This window comes from Musca autumnalis, unplaced genomic scaffold (genome assembly GCF_047663935.1).
Source record: "Musca autumnalis isolate F117 unplaced genomic scaffold, ASM4766393v1 scaffold_2, whole genome shotgun sequence".
Taxonomy (NCBI): domain Eukaryota; kingdom Metazoa; phylum Arthropoda; class Insecta; order Diptera; family Muscidae; genus Musca; species Musca autumnalis.
Window position 1 is genome coordinate 199272729 of NW_027411755.1, and position 21449 is coordinate 199294177.

Genomic DNA, 21449 nt, shown 5'->3' on the forward strand with positions numbered 1-21449 from the left:
TCAGACAAAATTTCCAGAAGTTCAATGGAGGAGCGATGAAGGAAGCGTGGAGTCATGTGGAAGTTGTGTGATGTTGGGCGCCCTTTAGTTTTTTTTTTTTGATTTTGTTTTTCTTGCTGGGGTGGGTGATGCTTTAGTTTTGATTGACTGCAGCGTTGGGTTGTTTTTTTTTGTTTTTTTTGTCTTAGGGGTGGTTTTGGTTTTTTAACATTTAGCGGTCTTACTTTTTCACTGTGTTTCTTTTTTCATTTTCTATTTTTTTACTTAATAAGTTTCTTATGCTTGTTCTTCCTGAATATATGTTTGTATATACACACGTATGTATGCACCAAGAAGAAGACAAGTGCAAAATTTTCCAATAAGAACACTAATTCTGGAATTTCAACAAATCTTTTTCACAATGTTTAAAAACTTTTTCTTATTCTTTTTAGTCCACACTTCAAATTTCTCTTTCCTCCATTTTTGTTTTTTACAAATAAATATGTTTTATTTTAATTGTTTTATATAAACTTGATAAAGAAAACACCTAATTTGTTTGTCACGACTATTCTTTGTGTGTTCCTTCTCTTCCACGTACTACCAGCTAACTGAATGGAACTGCAAAGTCCCAACATGAATATGGTTAACGGTCTCGAGCCAACCACCAACCACCCTTATTATCGCAAATGTAAACGCGTAATCATCGTTCGGTTCCGTATCGTCGCCTTTATCACTCGTTTCTGTTTCCTATTTTGTGTTGCCGTTTTCAGTTGTATTTTTTTTCACCCCCATATGTTTATATTTTCCCTTATTTTGCTGTCTCCTTTTTAGTCACGTTATGTTTTTGTTATCATTTTTGGTTTTGTTGTTAGTTGTTGTCGTTATTGCCGGCTTTCTTTGTTACAGGTTTTCCATGTTTACAGCAAAATATCGTCTTTGAGGGTTGTAAATGTGATAGCTTCATTATCAATGTTACAACAACCCCCTCTTATCCTTTGGATGACTTGCCGGCCATACGAGAAAGAGGGGAAGAACTACATATGTTTGTTACGAGCTTTAGGGGATTTTTGTTTCACAAAAAAGGGGAATTATTTAGTTATGGTACAACTTTGATTTGTTTTAATGTGTAAGTGTGCCTTGACTTTAGTTATACGCTCATAGTTGCCGAGTACCCACTTGGACAAGGAACTAGATAAACTTTAAAAAATGTTCAAAGATCTGAGAGTTGGATTTTTAAATGATTTTTAGGAGCAACAAAATTGAAGGCAAAACTTGATGTTTTGGAAGATTTTTTATTATTTTTTTCTTTAAAAATGATTTTAGTTGCAGCCGAAGTGAACACAAATAGTGGATTTTTAAGAATTTTTAGAATTTAGGAGCAAACAAAGTACAAACAAATCATGGATTTTTAAGATTTTAGGAGCAACAAAATTGAACGCAAAACTTGATTTTTTATACCATCAGCATTTATGCTAACGAGGGCAAAATGTGCCTCATCGAAATAATGGTTTTAGAACCCTAGTATGTTTGGACGAAATCCGTTTCAGACAATTTAGAGTTGATTTTGCAATGTACGTCTGTCTGGATACACGATAACTCTCGAATGGATCAACCGGTTCGGTCCAAAATTTGGCTTCCGTAATATTTAGAGATAGACAGTGGGTAAATACCCAATGGGTAAATACCAGGTAAATTGGGTAAATACCGGGATAAATACCCATTTGTGGGTATTTATTTGAGTATTTACTATATTGAATCGCCAATACAACATCTTACAACCTATTTCTGGGTTTAGGTTGTGAAATCGTTTCAAAATGGATTGTTTTACAATACTTTAAACAATTGGGTAAATACTTGGGTAAATACCCATATATCCGTACCTCCCGATTTAAGGTATTTTTCATCTATTAGCCACATTTCGCAACCAATTTGTCTGTAATTTGGCACAGTGAGCCCTCAATGAGTATGTATAAAATATCCTTGCAGACATTTGCCAACGTTGGTCCCCATATAAGGGTACCCCGATTTCGAGTATTTACCCAAATATTGGGTAAAAACTATTTATCTTCTGAACCAATTGACGTAGGTTGCCAAAATTGGACTGAAATCTTTGCTTTATCAAATAACCTTGAAAGGATATTTTATACGTATTGGGAACTCGCTGTACCAAATTACAGTCAGTATGATTGTAAAATGTGGCTAGTAGGTAAAAAATACCTTAAATCGGGAAGTACGGCTATATGGGAGCTGTATCAAAACATGGACCCAGAGACCCCATTTTCAATACCAGATGTTCTCTTGATATAAGTAAGATTTCAGCCAAATTTCGTCAGCCTACGTCAAGTAGTTCGACAGTTAAAGAGTTTTTACCCAAGGTTTGGGTAAATACTCGAAATCGGGGTACCCTTATATTGGGGCTACAAGAAAACATGGACCTACGTTGACAAATTTTTGCTTATTTACTTACTTACTTAGCTGGCCCATTGCAGAACATTTGTTCTATAGGCCGAACTAAGAAAAGATCTCCAATTCTCTCTATTTGTTGCTTCGCTTTCTGGAATACCGCGCCTTTTCATCTCATCATCCACTTGTTTGCGCCATCTACTATTCCTTGGCCTGCCAATTCTGCGTACACCGCCAAGCGGTCCGTGTTTATACACCTTTTTAGCGGGGTCATCATCGCTCATTCTTATTATATGGCCTAGCCAACACAATCGCTGCATCTCGATACGTTTAACAATATTGATGTCGTTGTACAGCAGATACAGCTCGTGGTTCATGCGACGTCGATATTCACCGTCAACGCAGATTGGTCCGTAGATCGAAGAATTTTTCTCTCAAACACACCAAGCACTGCCATGTCTGCTTGCGCAAGTACCCAGGCTTCGGAGCCATACATCAGCACGGGTAGTATCAGTGTTTTGTAGAGCGTTATTTTTGTTTGACGAGATGTGGCTTTGTTTTTAAACTGCTTACTTAAACCAAAGTAGCATCTGTTGCCCTATACAATTCTTCTTTTTATTTCACAACTGATGTCGTTTGTTGTGTTTACGGAGGTGCCGCGGTAGACGAAGTCTTTTACTACCTCAATATTATAGGAACCAACTTCCACAGTCGGTCCGAGCTCAATGGACGCATTGCGCGTCGACACCTTCAACTTGGTCTTCTCACCGTTTACCGCCAGACCCACTTTAGCAGATTCTCCTTCGACTTTCATAAAGGTATCAGTTACTTCTTTTACTGATCGGCCTATGATGTCTATATCATCAGCATAAGCAAGTAACATGTGACTATTGGTGTAGATTGTGCCATTTCTTTTGACGTTTGCCTCTCGTATAACCTTTTCCAGCAGGATGTTAAAGAGATCACACGAAAGGCTGTCTCCTTGTCTGAAACTTCTTTTGGTACCAAACTCTTCGGAGAGGTTTTTTCCTATTTTAACTGAGGACCTCGTGTCAGTTAAAGTCATTTTGCAAAGCCGGATGAGCTTTGCGGGGATACCAAATTCAGACATGGCTTGGAATTCCTTTGAACGCACGGGCTGTCGAAGGCTGCTTTATAATCGGCAAAAAGGTGGTAGGTGTCGATCTGCATCTCTTGGGTCTTCTCCAGTATTTGCCGCAAGGTAAATATCTGGTCAATGGTGGACTTGCCAGGTCTAAAGCCGCATTGGTGTGGTCCAATTATCTCGTTGACCATTGGCTTTAGTCGTTCGCACAATATCCCTGACACGATCTTGTAGGCAATAGGGAGTAGACTTATGCCCCTATAGTTAGAGCATACAGTCTTATCCCCCTTCTTGTGGACAGGGCACAGGATACTCAGGTTCCAATCGTCGGGTACTCGTTCTTCCTGCCAGATGGTGCTAACTAGCTGATGAATACACCTTATCAGCGTGTCGCCTTCGGTTTTGAACAGCTCGGCTGGTAAGCCATCAGCTCCTGCTGCCTTATTATTCTTCAGCCGATTTATTGCTGTATTTACCTCATCTTGGCTGGGCGGTATACATTCAATACCTTCTTCTGGGATTGGGACTGTGTTATCTTCGTCGTCTTCGCTGCTATTGGATACCAACAGTTTTGAAATATGTTCTTTCCATATCCTGAGTACACTATCTGTATCAGTTACCAAATTACCTTGCTGGTCTCTACAGGAGGATGTGCCTGTACCAAAGCCATCAGTTTGATGCTTGACTCTTTGGTACAATTTTCGGACTTCATTCTGGCTCCTGTACATCTCGATTTTTTCACACTCCCGCTTTTCCATCTCTCTCTTTTTCCTGCGGAAAACACGTTTCTCCTCTCTCCTTTTCTCCCTGTATCTCTCTCGAGCGCTACGCGTTGCTACGGATTGTAAAGAAACCCTATATGCCGCATTTTTCTCTTCGGTGGCAGCACGACACGCCTGATTATACCATGAATTCCTTTGTGGGGGTCTCTGGAATCCAAGTATGAATTTTGCGGCTGTTTGCATGGAGTGGGCAATGCTTTGCCATTGCGCTGATATGTTATCGGGATGAGGAGTGCTTTGATTAAGCAATTGGGCTAGTTGAGTGGAATATGCTGTGGCTATCTGTTGTGATTGCAGCTTACCGATGTCTAACTTTCGTGTTGTGTCTGTTCGTACTTTGTTTGCTACGTTTAAGCGGGTGCGTACCTTTGCTGCAACAAGGTAGTAGTCCGAATCAATGTTTGCCCCTCGGAACGATCGTACATCCAACACGCTCGATGAATGTCTTCCATCTATCATAACATGATCAATTTGATTTCTTGTTTTCTGATCTGGAGACAGCCAGGTGCCCTTATGAATATCGAGATGATTAAATCTGGTACTGCTAACTACCATGTTTTTTCAGCTGCAATGTCTATCCGCCTCATACCATTGTCAGATGTTTCACTGTGGAGGCTGAATTTCCCGACTGTTGGGCCAAATATATTCTCCTTTCCAATTTTGGCATTGAAATCGCCTAGAACAATTTTAATGTCATGGGCAGGACAACGGGCATATGTTTCTTCTAAGCGCTCGTAAAATATGTATATCTTTGGTCTGTACGTCCTTTTCTTTAGTGGGAGCATGAGCGCAAATAAAGCTGATGTTGAAGAATTTAGCTTTTATTTGAATTGCAGCAAGTCTTTCATTCACTGGACTGAAGCTGTATACCAGATGTTTTAGTCTCCGACTAACTACAAATCCGCAACCAAACTCATGCTTTACGTCATGGCAGCTATAACACAGTGCTCCTCAAAATCTGTAAAAAATCCACGTTTGGTAGTCACTTTGGTTGCTCCTAAAAATCTTTAAATAATCCACGCTAGGTGGTCACTTTGGTTGCTCCTAAAAATCTTTAAAAAATCCACGCTTGCTTGTGACTTTGGTTGCTCCTAAAAATCTTTAAAAAATCCACGCTTGCTTGTGACGTTGGTTGCTCCTAAAAATCTTTAAAAAAATCCACGCCTGCTTGTGACTTTGGTTGCTCAAAAATCTTTAAAAAATCCACGACTGCTTGTGACTTTGGTTGCTCCTAAAAATCTTTAAAAAATCCACGCTTGCTTGTGACTTTCGTTGCTCCTAAAAATCTTTAAAAAATCCAAGCTTGCTTGTGACTTTGGTTGCTCCTAAAAATCTTTAAAAAATCCAACCTTGCTTGTGACTTTGGTTGTTCCTAAAAATCTTTAAAAATTCCACGCTTGCTTGTGACTTTGGTTGCTCCTAAAAATCTTTAAAAAATCCAAGCTTGCTTGTGACTTTCGTTGCTCCTAAAAATCTTTAAAAAATCCAACCTTGCTTGTGACTTTGGTTGCTCCTAAAAATCTTTAAAAAATCCACGCTTGCTTGTGACTTTGGTTGCTCCTAAAAATCTTTAAAAAATCCAAGCTTGTTGGTAACTGTTGTGCTCCTAAAAATCTTTAAAAAATCCACGCTTGCTTGTGACTTTGGTTGCTCCTAAAAATCTTTAAAAAATCCACGCTTGCTTGTGACTTTGGTTGCTCCTAAAATCTTTAAAAAATCCACCCTTGCTTGTGACTTTAAAAAATCCAAGCTTGCTTGTGTTTTTGGTTGCTCCTAAAAATCTTTAAAAAATCCACGCTTGCTTGTGACTTTGGTTGCTCCTAAAATCTTTAAAAAATCCACCCTTGCTTGTGACTTTAAAAAATCCAAGCTTGCTTGTGTTTTTGGTTGCTCCTAAAAATCTTTAAAAAATCCACGCTTGCTTGTGACTTTGGTTGCTCCTAAAAATCTTTAAAAAATCCACGCTTGCTTGTGACTTTGGTTGCTCCCAAAAATCTTTAAAAAATCCACGCTTGCTTGTGACTTTGGTTGCTCCTAAAAATCATTAAAAAATCCACGCTTGCTTGTGACTTTGGTTGCTCCTAAAAATCTTTAAAAAATCCACGCTTGCTTGTGACTTTGGTTGCTCCTAAAAATCTTTAAAAAATCCACGCTTGCTTGTGTTTTTGGTTGCTCCTAAAAATCTTTAAAAAATCCACGCTTGCTTGTGTTTTTGGTTGCTCCTAAAAATCTTTAAAAAATCCACGCTTGCTTGTGACTTTGGTTGCTCCTAAAAATCTTTAAAAAATCCACGTTTAGTGGTTACTTTGGTTGCTCCTAAAAATCTTTAAAAAATCCACGTTTAGTGGTTACTTTGGTTGCTCCTAAAAATCTTTAAAAAATCCACGTTTAGTGGTTACTTTGGTTGCTCCTAAAAATCTTTAAAAAATCCACGTTTAGTGGTTACTTTGGTTGCTCCTAAAAATCTTTAAAAAATCCACGTTTAGTGGTTACTTTGGTTGCTCCTAAAAATCTTTAAAAAATCCACGTTTAGTGGTAACTTTGGTTGCTCCTAAAAATCTTTAAAAAATCCACGTTTAGTGGTAACTTTGGTTGCTCCTAAAAATCTTTAAAAAATCCAAGCTTGCTTGTGACTTTGGTTACTCCTAAAAATCTTTAAAAAATCCACGCTTGCTTGTGACTTTGGTTGCTCCTAAAAATCTTTAAAAAATCCACGCTTGCTTGTCACTCTGGTTGCTCCTAAAAATCTTTAAAAAATCCACGTTTAGTGGTCACTTTGGATGCTCCAAAAAATCTTTAAAAAGTCCACGCTTGCTTGTGACTTTGGTTGCTCCTAAAAATCTTTAAAAATTCACGTCTTGTGACAACTTTTTGTGCTCCAAAAAATCTTTAAAAAATCCACGCTTGCTTGTGACTTTGGTTGCTCCTAAAAATCTTTAAAAAATCCAAGCTTGTTGGTCACTGTTGTGCTCCTAAAAATCTTTAAAAAATCCAAGCTTGTTGGTCACTGTTGTGCTCCTAAAAATCTTTAAAAAATCCACGCTTGCTTGTGACTTTGGTTGCTCCTAAAAATCTTTAAAAAATCCACGCTTGCTTGTGACTTTGGTTGCTCCTAAAAATCTTTAAAAAATCCACGCTTGCTTGTGACTTTGGTTGCTCCTAAAAATCTTTAAAAAATCCACGCTTGCTTGTGACTTTGGTTGCTCCTAAAAATCTTTAAAAAATCCACGCTTGCTTGTGACTTTGGTTGCTCCTAAAAATCTTTAAAAAATCCACGCTTGCTTGTGACTTTGGTTGCTCCTAAAAATCTTTAAAAAATCCACGCTTGTTGGTCACTGTTGTGCTCCTAAAAATCTTTAAAAAATCCACGCTTGCTTGTGACTTTGGTTGCTCCTAAAAATCTTTAAAAAATCCACGCTTGTTGGTCACTGTTGTGCTCCTAAAAATCTTTAAAAAATCCACGCTTGCTTGTGACTTTGGTTGCTCCTAAAAATCTTTAAAAAATCCACGCTTGTTGGTCACTGTTGTGCTCCTAAAAATCTTTAAAAAATCCAAGCTTGTTGGTCACTGTTGTGCTCCTAAAAATTTTTAAAAAATCCACGTTTGCTTGTGACTTTGGTTGCTCCTAAAAATCTTTAAAAAATCCACGCTTGCTTGTGACTTTGGTTGCTCCTAAAAATCTTTAAAAAATCCAAGCTTGTTGGTCACTGTTGTGCTCCTAAAAATCTTTAAAAAATCCACGCTTGCTTGTGACTTTTGTTGCTCCTAAAAATCTTTAAAAAATCCACGCTTGCTTGTGACTTTGGTTGCTCCTAAAAATCTTTAAAAAATCCAAGCTTGTTGGTCACTGTTGTGCTCCTAAAAATCTTTAAAAAATCCACGCTTGCTTGTGACTTTGGTTGCTCCTAAAAATCTTTTAAAAATCCACGCTTGTTGGTCACTGTTGTGCTCCTAAAAATCTTTAAAAAATCCACGCTTGCTTGTGACTTTGGTTGCTCCTAAAAATCTTTAAAAAATCCACGCTTGCTTGTGACTTTGGTTGCTCCTAAAAATCTTTAAAAAATCCACGCTTGCTTGTGACTTTGGTTGCTCCTAAAAATCTTTAAAAAATCCACGCTTGCTTGTGACTTTGGTTGCTCCTAAAAATCTTTAAAAAATCCACGCTTGGTGGTCACTTTGGTTGCTCCTAAAAATCTTTAAAAAATCCACGCTTGGTGGTCACTTTGGTTGCTCCTAAAAATCTTTAAAAAATCCAAGCTTGTTGGTCACTGTTGTGCTCCTAAAAATCTTTAAAAAATCCACGCTTGCTTGTGACTTTGGTTGCTCCCAAAAATCTTTAAAAAATCCACGCTTGCTTGTGACTTTGGTTGCTCCTAAAAATCTTTAAAAAATCCACGCTTGCTTGTGACTTTGGTTGCTCCTAAAAATCTTTAAAAAATCCACGCTTGCTTGTGACTTTGGTTGCTCCTAAAAATCTTTAAAAAATCCACGCTTGGTGGTCACTTTGGTTGCTCCTAAAAATCTTTAAAAAATCCACGCTTGGTGGTCACATTGGTTGCTCCTAAAAATCTTTAAAAAATCCAAGCTTGTTGGTCACTGTTGTGCTCCTAAAAATCTTTAAAAAATCCACGCTTGCTTGTGACTTTGGTTGCTCCCAAAAATCTTTAAAAAATCCACGCTTGCTTGTGACTTTGGTTGCTCCTAAAAATCTTTAAAAAATCCACGCTTGCTTGTGACTTTGGTTGCTCCTAAAAATCTTTAAAAAATCCACGCTTGCTTGTGACTTTGGTTGCTCCTAAAAATCTTTAAAAAATCCACGCTTGCTTGTGACTTTGGTTGCTCCTAAAAATCTTTAAAAAATCCACGCTTGCTTGTGACTTTGGTTGCTCCTAAAAATCTTTAAAAAATCCACGCTTGCTTGTGACTTTGGTTGCTCCTAAAAATCTTTAAAAAATCCACGCTTGCTTGTGACTTTGGTTGCTCCTAAAAATCTTTAAAAAATCCACGCTTGCTTGTGACTTTGGTTGCTCCTAAAAATCTTTAAAAAATCCAATCCAAAAACAACAATGCCTTAATCATGAACATGTTTTGTTTTGTTTTTTTGTAACATATTTATTTGTTTTTGTTTATTATTTGTTGTTGTAGTTTTATACAATGTGTTTTGTTATACATAATGAATCTCTCTTATGCATAATTAATTATTTAATTAATTAAAAAAAAATGTTATTAAAATTAGTATGGCAGTTTGGATTCAGATTCCGAAACACTCAAAACATGGGGAAGCTCTTAAAATTTCTTTTTGGTTTATCTTTGGAATTTTGTTTTCTCTTTCGAAATTTGGATTTTCATTTGGGAAATTTATTTGTATTTTTTTTAAGGTTTATTATTTTGTTACTTATATTTAAAAAAAAAGAACTAAAAATATTACATTTATTACAAAAACAAAAAACGACATATTAAAAAATATTTTGAATTTCTTAAATTCGTTTAAATGGCAGATTAGAATGTTTGTTGCTGTTGCTGTTTTTGTTTGCTAGCATTTGTTTTTTTTTTTCTTTAAATCGATTTTCCTATGTTGGAGCACTGGAGGAGTATGGAGTAAGGATGTGGGGGAGGACAACTGGCGACAGTTGCTGCGAATGAAGCAAACATACAAACATTTTCTTTTATTTTATAGTAGTTTTTGTATTTTTTCATCTTCTTGTTGTTGTTGTTGTGTTTTTTGGTATTCGTTTACTTATGTTAAGGCATAAAAAAGTGTTTTGTTGTTGTTGTTGTAATTAATTAAGGAAACAGTTTCGAATTCTTAAGGTAATCATAAGAGTATAAAAGTAGTAAATAATAATAATTATTTTATAAAGAAAGAAAGAAAAACCAAAACAAAAACAAAAAGGCAAGCAGAAGGAGCAGGATACTCGTTGCACTGGGAATATGTTCTGGGGTCAAGGGAGGAATGGTATTGGCGGAAAGTTTGAATTGTTTGAATTTTTTTTTTGTTGCTTGGCTATTTCATCTTCCTCTTCTTCTTCTTCTTCTTTTTGTTGTTGCTGTTATTTGTTATTGCTGTTGTTGTTGTTTATCATCTAGCTATCCTCTTATGAGTTCTTAATACAAACTTGACATCTGGAGACTCTTTGTTGCAAATTGCCCGCCTTGAGGGTTTCCATATTAGGTCTCTGGAATTGTTGGTATTCCTCCAAGGTTACCAACCAGAAACTGTTCATGGTCTCGTAGAAGAAGCAATGGCCCTTGCCGCCATTACACTCAATGAATGGTATGGGGCGGAACTCTTCCAAACAGGAACCAGGTGAAGACATATCTTGGCCACCACCACCATTACCAACGGCGGTGTGCTAAAAGAAAGAAAAAACAAAACACACACACGAATTATATCTTGCCCTACTTTCCTTCATTTACCCATCTTCCTCTCTCTGAACTTACCATCATAAAACTGTAACCGATCCACATACCCTCCCAACCATTTGGACAATTGGGTACATCCAACGATTGACTGTGTACAGCAATGACATTGGCCGGCACCTCACAGACCACACAACGTGAAATATATTGGCTAACTTCTTGGGCCGGAACAGGCATCATTGGCATTGTTTGATAATTGGTGGTCAACCAGAAGGATTTGTCATTTCTGGAGGCGTAATTGCAAATGCTGTTGCTACCGCCGCAGGACATCACAGGCATGGTGGAGAAACGTCTAACACAGGAACCGGGAGAGCCTAAATCTTGATTGGCAGCATAGTCGTTACCATCCACATAGAGCAGGGAGTAACCAGACCACAATTCTTGGTGTCCGGCAGCACAACGTGGCACTTGGGCCGATTGACTGTGTCTGACCAACAGAATACCGGTAAGATAGTCAGGAGCATGAGTGCAAGGTGCACCAGGTTCACCTTTGGGACCCATGGGACCGGGGGCGCCATCACGACCCACCAAACCCACGGCACCGGTGTCACCCTTGGGACCGGGACGACCAGGAGCACCGGTCAAACCGACCAAGCCCATGTCACCCTTTTCACCACGTTCACCTTGAAGACCAACCATGCCACGAGGACCTTGAGGACCACGTTCGCCCTTTTGACCATTACGGCCAGGATAACCAGGTTCACCCTTGGGTCCGGGAGGTGGAATCTTGCCGGGTTCACCCTTGTCACCCTTGAGACCAGGTAAACCGTCACGTCCATTCTTGCCGGGGGGACCTTGGTAGCCCTTTTCACCAGGAGCACCAACGGGACCAGGCAAACCTTCCATACCATCCAAACCACGATCACCCTTTTCACCTCTCAAACCAGGCATACCAGGAGCACCAACCATGCCGGTTTCACCCTTGTCGCCCTTTTCGCCTTGGATACCAGGCAGACCCATTTCACCTTTAGGACCGGGATAACCCATATCACCCTTGATGCCAGGAGCACCAGGCATACCGTTAGCACCATCTCTACCTGGGGCACCGACTGGACCACGATCACCCTTAGGACCGTGAGGACCAATGGGACCGGGGGCACCTGGAGCACCGGGAGTACCAGGAAGACCAGCCAAACCCTTTTCGCCCTTAAGACCGGGCATACCAGGAGCACCTGTAAAACAAAAACAACAACATTTCTTAAATAACTCCATTCCGAACAGTGTTCACTGTGACATTCATCACCCACCTTCACGTCCATTTTTACCAGTACGGCCAGGCAAACCCTTTTCACCCTTAATTGTCAAACCAGGAGCGCCAACATCACCCTGAGGACCGCGTTCACCCTTTGCACCAGGCAAGCCATTCATACCGCTGGGACCCGGAGGACCGGTCAAGCCGCGTTCACCCTTGGCACCGCTGAAGCCAGGTGGACCTTGATTACCCTTCAAACCCATGGGACCAGGCAAGCCAATCAAACCAGGTTCACCCATTTCACCTTGTTCACCCTTGATTGTAATAGGTTGAGCATTAAGACCAGCTGGACCAGGGACACCACGTTCGCCCTTAACACCGGGAGCGCCATTGAAACCAGGAACACCACGTTCACCCTTATCACCCTTGACACCATTGAGACCAGGGAAACCACGTTCGCCCTTGTCGCCTTTAGGACCGGTATGACCAATTGGACCAGGAGGACCCATTTGACCAGGTTTGCCATCCATGCCGGGAAGACCAGGAGCACCGGGCAGACCAATATCACCCTTAATGCCCTTGGGACCAGTAAGACCAGGAAGACCTTGGTCACCCTTTTCACCAGGTCTGCCATTAAATCCATCAATACCATCACGACCACGATCACCTTTCTCACCAGGGGCTCCGGGACGACCATGCAAAGCAATTCCAGGTACACCCTTCTCACCAGGCATGCCAGGGGCACCAGTCATGCCAGGTTCACCACGTAAACCAGAGGCACCAGGTTCACCCTTTTGTCCCTTTTCAGCAGCATCTCCAGGTTCACCACGAGGACCATCGAGACCAGGCAAACCGCGATCACCCTTGGCACCATCAAGACCGGGAACACCATCAGCGCCGGGAGGACCCATTGGACCCATATCACCCTTCATACCCATGAGACCAGGAGGACCGGGAGGACCACGCACACCAGGTAAACCATCCTTGCCAGTTACACCACGTTCACCACGATCACCCTTGGCACCTGTAATCCAAGAAAAACACACACGCACACATCAGAGGTGGGTCTATCAAACTTTTTTGTCTCGTTCCAACTTACCAGGAATACCAGCAGGTCCAGGTGGACCACGTTTACCAGGAGGACCGGCAACACCAGTGAAACCCTTAGGACCATCAACACCAGGAGCACCTCTTTCACCCTTCATACCAGGCATACCAACCAAACCAGGATAACCGGGTTCACCTTTAGCGCCATCACGACCTTGGACACCATCGACACCGGGTTTACCAGGTGGACCGGGGGGGCCAGTTGGACCACGTGGACCAGTATCACCCTTAAGACCATCTAAGCCAGGAGCACCAGGGGCACCAGGCAAGCCAGTATCACCCTTTTCACCAGGGTAGCCAGGAGCACCATTCAAACCAGGAGGACCCATTGGACCCTCTATGCCCTGATCACCCTTAGGACCAGGCTTACCAGGACGACCAACGCTGCCAGGTGGACCAGGTCTTGCAATACCTTGATCACCCTTTTGACCGGGAGGACCATTTCTGCCAGGAGGACCACGTAAACCATCTCTACCAGGATTACCAGGAGCACCAAGAGGACCTTGTGGACCAGGTTCACCACGAGGACCAGTCATACCTCGAGGACCAGCAGGTCCAGGTGGACCTTGTGGACCCATCTCACCCTTTAGACCAGCATTGCCTTTGTCGCCCTTTGGACCAGTTGGACCCAATGCACCGGGATTGCCCGGAGCACCACGTTCACCCTTGTTGCCCTTAGCGGGTACCTTCAAATAATCGACGTCACAAGAACCTGGTTCACCAGTGTGACCACGAGGACCGGTCATACCCTTGTCACCCTTTTCACCATCGCGACCAGCCAAGCCAGGTTCACCTTTAATGCTACGGCCGGGAGTGCCATCGAAACCATCTCTGCCAGGATTACCGGGAGCACCATCGGCACCAGGGGGACCAGGATAGCCCTTATCGCCCTTATCACCGAACTCACCCTTTTGGCCAGGAATACCAGCAGCGCCAACTTCACCCTTATCACCCTTAAGACCTTCAGGACCAGGATAACCACGTTCACCCTTGTCACCTCTTTCGCCTTTGATTAGGTTCAAGGGGACTATAGCGTCTTTACCGGGTAAACCATAAGGACCAGGAGCACCGGGATTGCCGTCTCTACCCTTTTCACCGGGAGGACCTGGAGGGCCAGGAATACCATCGCTACCGCGTTCGCCAGGATAACCACGTTCTCCGGGAGGACCTCTAAGACCGTCACGACCAGGGCTGCCATCACTACCACGATCACCTTTGTCACCTTTTTGGCCGGGAGCACAGTCTGAGCACTTTCCACCAGCATCACCTTTAGGACCCATATCACCCTTGGCACCGGGAGTACCGGGACGACCTTGATCACCACGAGGACCGGGAGCACCAACTGGACCTGGGGTACCGGGAAGACCTAGTTTTGAGTCACCAGGAGCACCAGGGGCACCAGTAAGACCACGTTCACCCTTGGCACCCTTCAAGCCGGGTTGGCTAAAATGATAGAGGACGAAGAAAGGCTCAGCATTTGAGAAAATTCGATGAGAGATGACTAAAACTTACCCATTAATACCATCATCACCTTTAGGACCGCGTTCACCGTAACCAGGAAGACCGGCTTCACCCTTTTGACCCTCAGGACCTGGGGGACCAGTATGACCGATGGGACCTTGAGGACCCATTGGACCAGGACGACCAGCATTACCCTTTTCACCTTTTTCACCGGGGGGACCTTCAACACCATTGTTACCGGGTACACCAGGACCACCCTTAGCACCGGGCAAACCTTGAGGACCAGGAGGACCATCAAAACCATCCAAACCCTTGGGTCCTGGGGGACCAGGGTAACCACGAGGACCCTTAGGACCAGGAGCACCAGGGGAACCACGACCACCACCAGGGGGACCGGGAGGACCAACAAGACCGCGTTCACCAGGTTTACCGGGGCGACCAGGTTCACCTTTTTGACCAGGCTTACCGGGCAAGCCATTCAAACCAGTTTCGCCACGATCACCCTTTTGACCAGGTGGACCGGGAGGACCGAAAGCACCTTGACGACCCTATTCCCAAACGCATTGCAAAATTAGCATAAAAAAATATACGACATCAAATCTGATGCAATACTCACTCTATCACCGGGACCACCAGGAAGACCTTTTTCACCTTTAGGACCCGCAGGACCTTGATCGCCTTGTGGACCAACTGCACCCTTTTCACCAGCTGGACCCATATCACCCTTCTCACCTCGTTCACCCTTTTCACCAAGAATTTCAACGGGACCTGGTAGAAGTGACGATACTCTGGCCGGTTCGCCTTTCTCACCCTTTTCACCTTTTCTGCCGGGCTGTGGTCGTGGGAAGCATGGAGCACCCTTTTCACCCTTCAAGCCGCGATCACCTCTCAAACCGGGCGCACCAAGTGGACCAGTTTCACCACGCTCACCTTTTGGACCGATTGGACCTTCTGGACCAGGATTACCAGAACGGCCAGCAAAGCCGGGTTCACCCTTTTCACCCTTGGCATAATCTCCGTTTTCCTTGGCTGGTTCACCTTTCTCACCCTTGGCACCAGGTTGACCGGGATAACCGCGAGGACCAGTCATACCGTTAAGACCGGGCAAACCAGTCATACCCTTTTCACCATCACAACCGTCTTTACCGGGTCTACCGGGTGAACCGGGATTACCGGCGATACCTTGAATACCGGGAACACCAGACATACCGGGAATACCCGACGTACCACGTTCACCCTTTAAGCCGCGTGGGCCCATGGGACCGGGTTCACCTTTGCGACCTTTATCGCCAGGTGGACCTTCTGTACCGGGATAACCGGGAACACCTTTGGGACCGGGATTACCAATTGGACCCTGCAGACCACGGTTACCTTTTTCGGCAAAACATTTCGGTATACAGCCGGGGGTACTGCCGGTACAGTTGCTGGCACTGTCAATTATCGCATAGCTGTTATCGATTTGTTGGCGTTGTTGTTGTTGTTCGACTTCGGGACGATAATGTTTAGCTGTGTTGTAAATGGCACCGGTATCGGTTGTTTTCCAAAATTGCTGTAAATGACAAACCAAGCAATGGGATGAGGTGGAATGGATTAACAAAAAAAAAAAAAAATATGGACCATAAAATGTATGAAAGTTTTTGATGTTTCAAAATGAGGTGTATTTTCTATTCACTGCACGGTGGGGAAAGTGGTTAAAGTATTCGCAGTATTCGGACGAGGTGTATTTTGTATTCATCGCACCTAAAGAAAGTGGGGTAAAGTAATAGCAATACCGAATAAGCTGTTTTTTTGTATTCACAGTACCCAGACATAGGGGATAAAGTATCCGGATAAGCATCTATCATATCCGAAGTACGTAGAATATTTGGATAAATTATCCGCAGTATTTGGATAAAGTGAATTTTGTTTTCACAGTACCTAGACAAAGGGGATAAATTATCCACGGTACGTAGAAAACGTGGATAAATTATCCGAAGTATCCGGATGAGGTGAATTTTGTATTCACAGTACATAGAAAACGTGGACAAATTATCCGAAGTATGTTGATAAGGTGAATTTTGAATACACAGTACCTATACAAAGGGGATAAAGGATTTGCGGTATCCGGATAAGGTGAATTTTGTATCCACAGTACGTAGAAAACGTGGATAAATTATCCGAAGTATCCGGATAAGGTGAAAACGTGGATAAATTATCCGAAGTATCCGGATAAGGTGAATTTCGTATTCACAGTATCTATACAAAGCATCCGCAATATCCGGATAAGGTAAATTTTTGTATTAACAGTACGTATAAAACGTGGATAAATTATCCGCAGTATCCGGTAATGTCGACAAAGTATCCGCAGTATCCGGATAAGGATATATTGTATCCGAAGTATGTAGAAAACTTGTATAAATTATCCGCAGTATTTGGATATGGTAATTTTGTATTCACAGTACAAGGACAAAGTGGATATAGTATCCGCTGTATCCGGATAGGGTTTATTTTGTATCCACTGCACCTAAAGTAAGTGGATAAACGTATATGCAATATCTGGATAAGGTGAGTTTTGTATGCACAGTACGGAGAAAATGTGGATAAATTATCCGAAGTATCCGGATAAGGTGAATTTTGCCCTCACAGCACCTAAATAAAGGATATAAAGTATCCGCAGTATCAGGATAAGTTGAATTTTGTATTCACAGTACCTCGGCAAAGTGGATAAAGTATATGCAGTGTCCGGATAAGTATATATCGCATCCAAAGTACGTAGAAAACGTGGATAAATTATCCGTAGTGTTCGGATAAGCTTATTTTCTATTCACCGCACTTAAATAATGTAGGTAAAGTGTACGCAGTATCCGGATAAGCTGATTTTTGTATTAACAGTACCTATGCAACGGGGATAAATTATCCGCAGTATCCGGATAAGGTTTCTTTTGTATTCGCTGTATATAAAGAAAGTGGATAAAGTGTCTGCAGTATCCGGATAAAGTGAGTTTTGTATGCACAGTACAGAGAAAACGTGGATAAAATATCCGAAGTATCCGGATAAGGTGAAATTTTCACTCACAGCACCTAAATAAAGGATATAAAGTATCCGCAGTATCAGGATAAGTTGAATTTTGTATTCACAGTACCTCGGCAAAGTGGATAAAGTATATGCAGTGTACGGATAAGTATATATCGCATCCAAAGTACGTAGAAAACGTGGATAAATTATCCGTAGTGTTCGGATAAAGTTATTTTCTATTCACCGCACCTGAGGAATGTAGGTAAAGTGTCCGCAATATCCGAATAAGCTGATTTTTGTATTAACAGCACCTATGCAAAGGGGATAAATTATCCGCAGTATCCGGATAAGGTTTATATTGTATTCACTGTACATAAAGAAAGTGTATAAAGTGTCTGCAGTATCCGGATAAGGTGAATTTTAAATGCACAAAACGGAGAAAACGTTTATAAATTACCCGAAGTATCCGGATAAGGTGAATTTTGCCCTCACAGCACCTAGACATAGGAGATTAAGTATCCGCAGTATCAGGATAAGGTGAATTTTGTATTGACAGTACCTCGGCAAAGTGGATAAAGTATCCGCAGTGCCCGGATAAGGTGAAATTTTCGTTCACAGCACCTAAATAAAGGATATAAAGTATCCGCAGTATCAGGATAAGGTGAATTTTGTATTCACAGTACCTCGGCTAAGTGGATAAAGTATCCGCAGTGTCCGGATAAGTATATATAGCATCCGAAGTACGTGGAAAACGTGGATAAATTATCCGAAGTATCCGGATAAGGTGAATTTCGTATTCACAGTATCTATACAAAGCATCCGCAATATCCGGATAAGGTAAATTTTGTATTAACAGTACGTAGAAAACGTGGATAAATTATCCGCAGTATCCGGTAATGTCGACAAAGTATCCGCAGTATCCGGATAAGGATATATTGTATCCGAAGTATGTAGAAAACTTGTATACATTATCCGCAGTATTTGGATAAGGTAATTTTGTATTCACAGTACAAGGACAAAGTGGATATAGTATCCGCTGTATCCGGATAGGGTTTATTTTGTATCCACTGCACCTAAAGTAAGTGGATAAACGTGTCTGCAATATCTGGATAAGGTGAGTTTTGTATGCACAGTACGGAGAAAATGTGGATAAATTATCCGAAGTATCCGGATAAGGTGAATTTTGCCCTCACAGCACCTAAATAAAGGATATAAAGTATCCGCAGTATCAGGATAAGTTGAATTTTGTATTCACAGTACCTCGGCAAAGTTGATAAAGTATCCGCAGTGTCCGGATAAGGAAATATTGCATCCGAAGTACGAAGAAAACGTGTATAAATTATCCGTAGTGTTCGAATAAGGTTATTTTCTATTCGACACACCTAAGGAATGTAGGTAAAATGTACGCAGTATCCGGATAAGCTGATGTTTGTATTAACAGCACCTATGCAAAGGGGATAAATTATCCGCAGTATCCGGATAAGGTTTATATTGTATTCAATGTACATAAAGAAAGTGTATAAAGTGTCTGCAGTATCCGGATAAGGTGAATTTTAAATGCACAAAACGGAGAAAACGTTTATAAATTACCCGAAGTATCCGGATAAGGTGAATTTTGCCCTCACAGCACCTAGACAAAGGAGATTAAGTATCCGCAGTATCAGGATAAGGTGAATTTTGTATTGACAGTACCTCGGCAAAGTGGATAAAGTATCCGCAGTGCCCGGATAAGGTGAAATTTTCGTTCACAGCACCTAAATAAAGGATATAAAGTATCCACAGTATCAGGATAAGGTGAATTTTGTATTCACAGTACCTCGGCTAAGTGGATAAAGTATCCGCAGTGTCCGGATAAGTATATATAGCATCCGAAGTACGTGGAAAACGTGGATAAATTATTCGTAGTGTTCGGATAAGGTTATTTTTTATTCACCGCACCTAAGGAATATAGGTAAAGTGTACGCAGTATCCGGATAAGCTGATTTTTGTATTAACAGCACCTATGCAAAGGGGATAAATTATCCGCAGTATCCGGATAAGGTTTATTTTGTACCCATTGCGCCCAAAGAAAGTGGATAAAGTATATGCAGTATGAGGATAAGGGAATTTTAAATGCACAGTACGGAGAAAACGTTGACAATGTATCCGAAGTATCCGGATAAGGTGAACTTTGCCCTCACAGCACCAGACAATGAAGATAAAGTATCCGCAGTATCAGGATAAGGTGAATTTTGTATTCACAGTACCTCGCCAAAGTGGATAAAGTATCCGCAGTGTAGGATAAGGTGAAATTTTCGTTCACAGCACCTAAATAAAGGATATAAAGTATCCACAGTATCAGGATAAGGTGAATTTTGTATTCACAGTACCTCGGCTAAGTGGATAAAGTATCCGCAGTGTCCGGATAAGTATATATAGCATCCGAAGTACGTGGAAAACGTGGATAAATTATTCGTAGTGTTCGGATAAGGTTATTTTTTATTCACCGCACCTAAGGAATATAGGTAAAGTGTACGCAGTATCCGGATAAGCTGATTTTTGTATTAACAGCACCTATGCAAAGGGGATAAATTATCCGCAGTATCCGGATAAGGTTTATTTTGTACCCATTGCGCCCAAAGAAAGTGGATAAAGTATATGCAGTATGAGGATAAGGGAATTTTAAATGCACAGTACGGAGAAAACGTTGACAATGTATCCGAAGTATCCGGATAAGGTGAACTTTGCCCTCACAGCACCAGACAATGAAGATAAAGTATCCGCAGTATCAGGATAAGGTGAATTTTGTATTCACAGTACCTCGCCAAAGTGGATAAAGTATCCGCAGTGTCCGGATAAGGATATATCGCATCCGAAGTACGTTAAAAACATGGATAAATTATCCATAGCATTCGAATAAGGTTATTTTCTATTCAACGCACCTAAGGAATGTAGGTAAAGTATCCGCAATATCCGAATAAGCTGATTTTTGTATTAAAAGTGGATAAAATATCCGCAGTATCCGGATAAGGTTTATATTGTATTCACTGTACATAAAGAAAGTGGATAAAGTGTCTGCAGTATCCGGATAAGGTGAATTTTGCCCTCACAGCGCCTAGACAAAGGAGATTAAGTATCCGCAGTATCAGGATAAGGTGAATTTTGTATTGACAGTACCTCGGCAAAGTGGATAAAGTATCCGCATTGTCCGGACAAGGATATATCGCACCCGAAGTACGTAGAAAACGTGGATAAATTATCCGTAGTGTTCGGATAAAGTTATTTTCTATTCACCGCACCTAAGGAATGTAGGTAAAGTGTCCGCATATCCGGATAAGCTGATTTTTGTATTAACAGTACCTATGCAAAGTGGATAAATTATCCGCAGTATCCGTATAAGGTTTATTTTGTATTCACTGTATATAAAGAAAGTGGATAAATTGGCAGTATGCGGATAAGATGAATTTTAAATGCACAAAACGGAAAAAACTTGTATAATTTACCCGAAGTATCCGGATAAGGTGAATTTTGCCCTAACAGCACCTAGATAAAGGAGATTAAGTATCCGCAGTATCATGATAAGGCGAATTTTGTATTGACAGTACCTCGGCAAAGTGGATAAAGTATCCGCAGTATCCGGATAAGGATATATCGCACACGTACCTCGGGAGAAAACGTGGATAAATTATTCTTAGAATTCGGATAAGGTAATTTTCTATTCACCACACCTAAGGAATGTAGGTAAAGTATCCGCAGTATCCGGATATGCCGATTTTTTTATTAACACTACCTATGCAAAGTAGATAAATTATCCGCAGTATCCGGATAATTTTATTTTGTATTCATCACACCTAACGAAAGTGGGTCAAGTATCCGCAGTATCCGGATAAGCTGATTTTTGTATTCAAAGTTGATAAGGTGAATTTTGTATTCACTGCAACTAAAGAAAGGATAAATTATCACCAGTATCTGGATAAGGATATATCGTATCTGAAGTTCGTAGTAAACGTGGATAAATTATCCGCA

General features: G+C 41.5%; 1 protein-coding gene across 2 annotated transcripts in view; it reads right to left on the reverse strand.

Annotated features, from left to right (window-relative positions):
* Positions 1-9585: 9585 nt before the first annotated feature.
* The window catches only part of Col4a1 (Collagen type IV alpha 1), a 30490-nt gene continuing 18626 nt past the window's right edge, over positions 9586-21449 (reverse strand). For both annotated transcript variants that reach the window (XM_073970566.1, XM_073970565.1), the window contains exons 4-9: positions 15066-15998; positions 14501-14997; positions 12981-14431; positions 11937-12905; positions 10711-11861; positions 9586-10622 (exon numbers count right to left, since the gene is read on the reverse strand). In XM_073970566.1, the coding sequence (XP_073826667.1) occupies positions 10365-10622; positions 10711-11861; positions 11937-12905; positions 12981-14431; positions 14501-14997; positions 15066-15998 (5259 nt within the window). In that variant the 3' untranslated portion in view covers positions 9586-10364. The remainder of the gene's footprint in view (positions 10623-10710; positions 11862-11936; positions 12906-12980; positions 14432-14500; positions 14998-15065; positions 15999-21449) is intronic.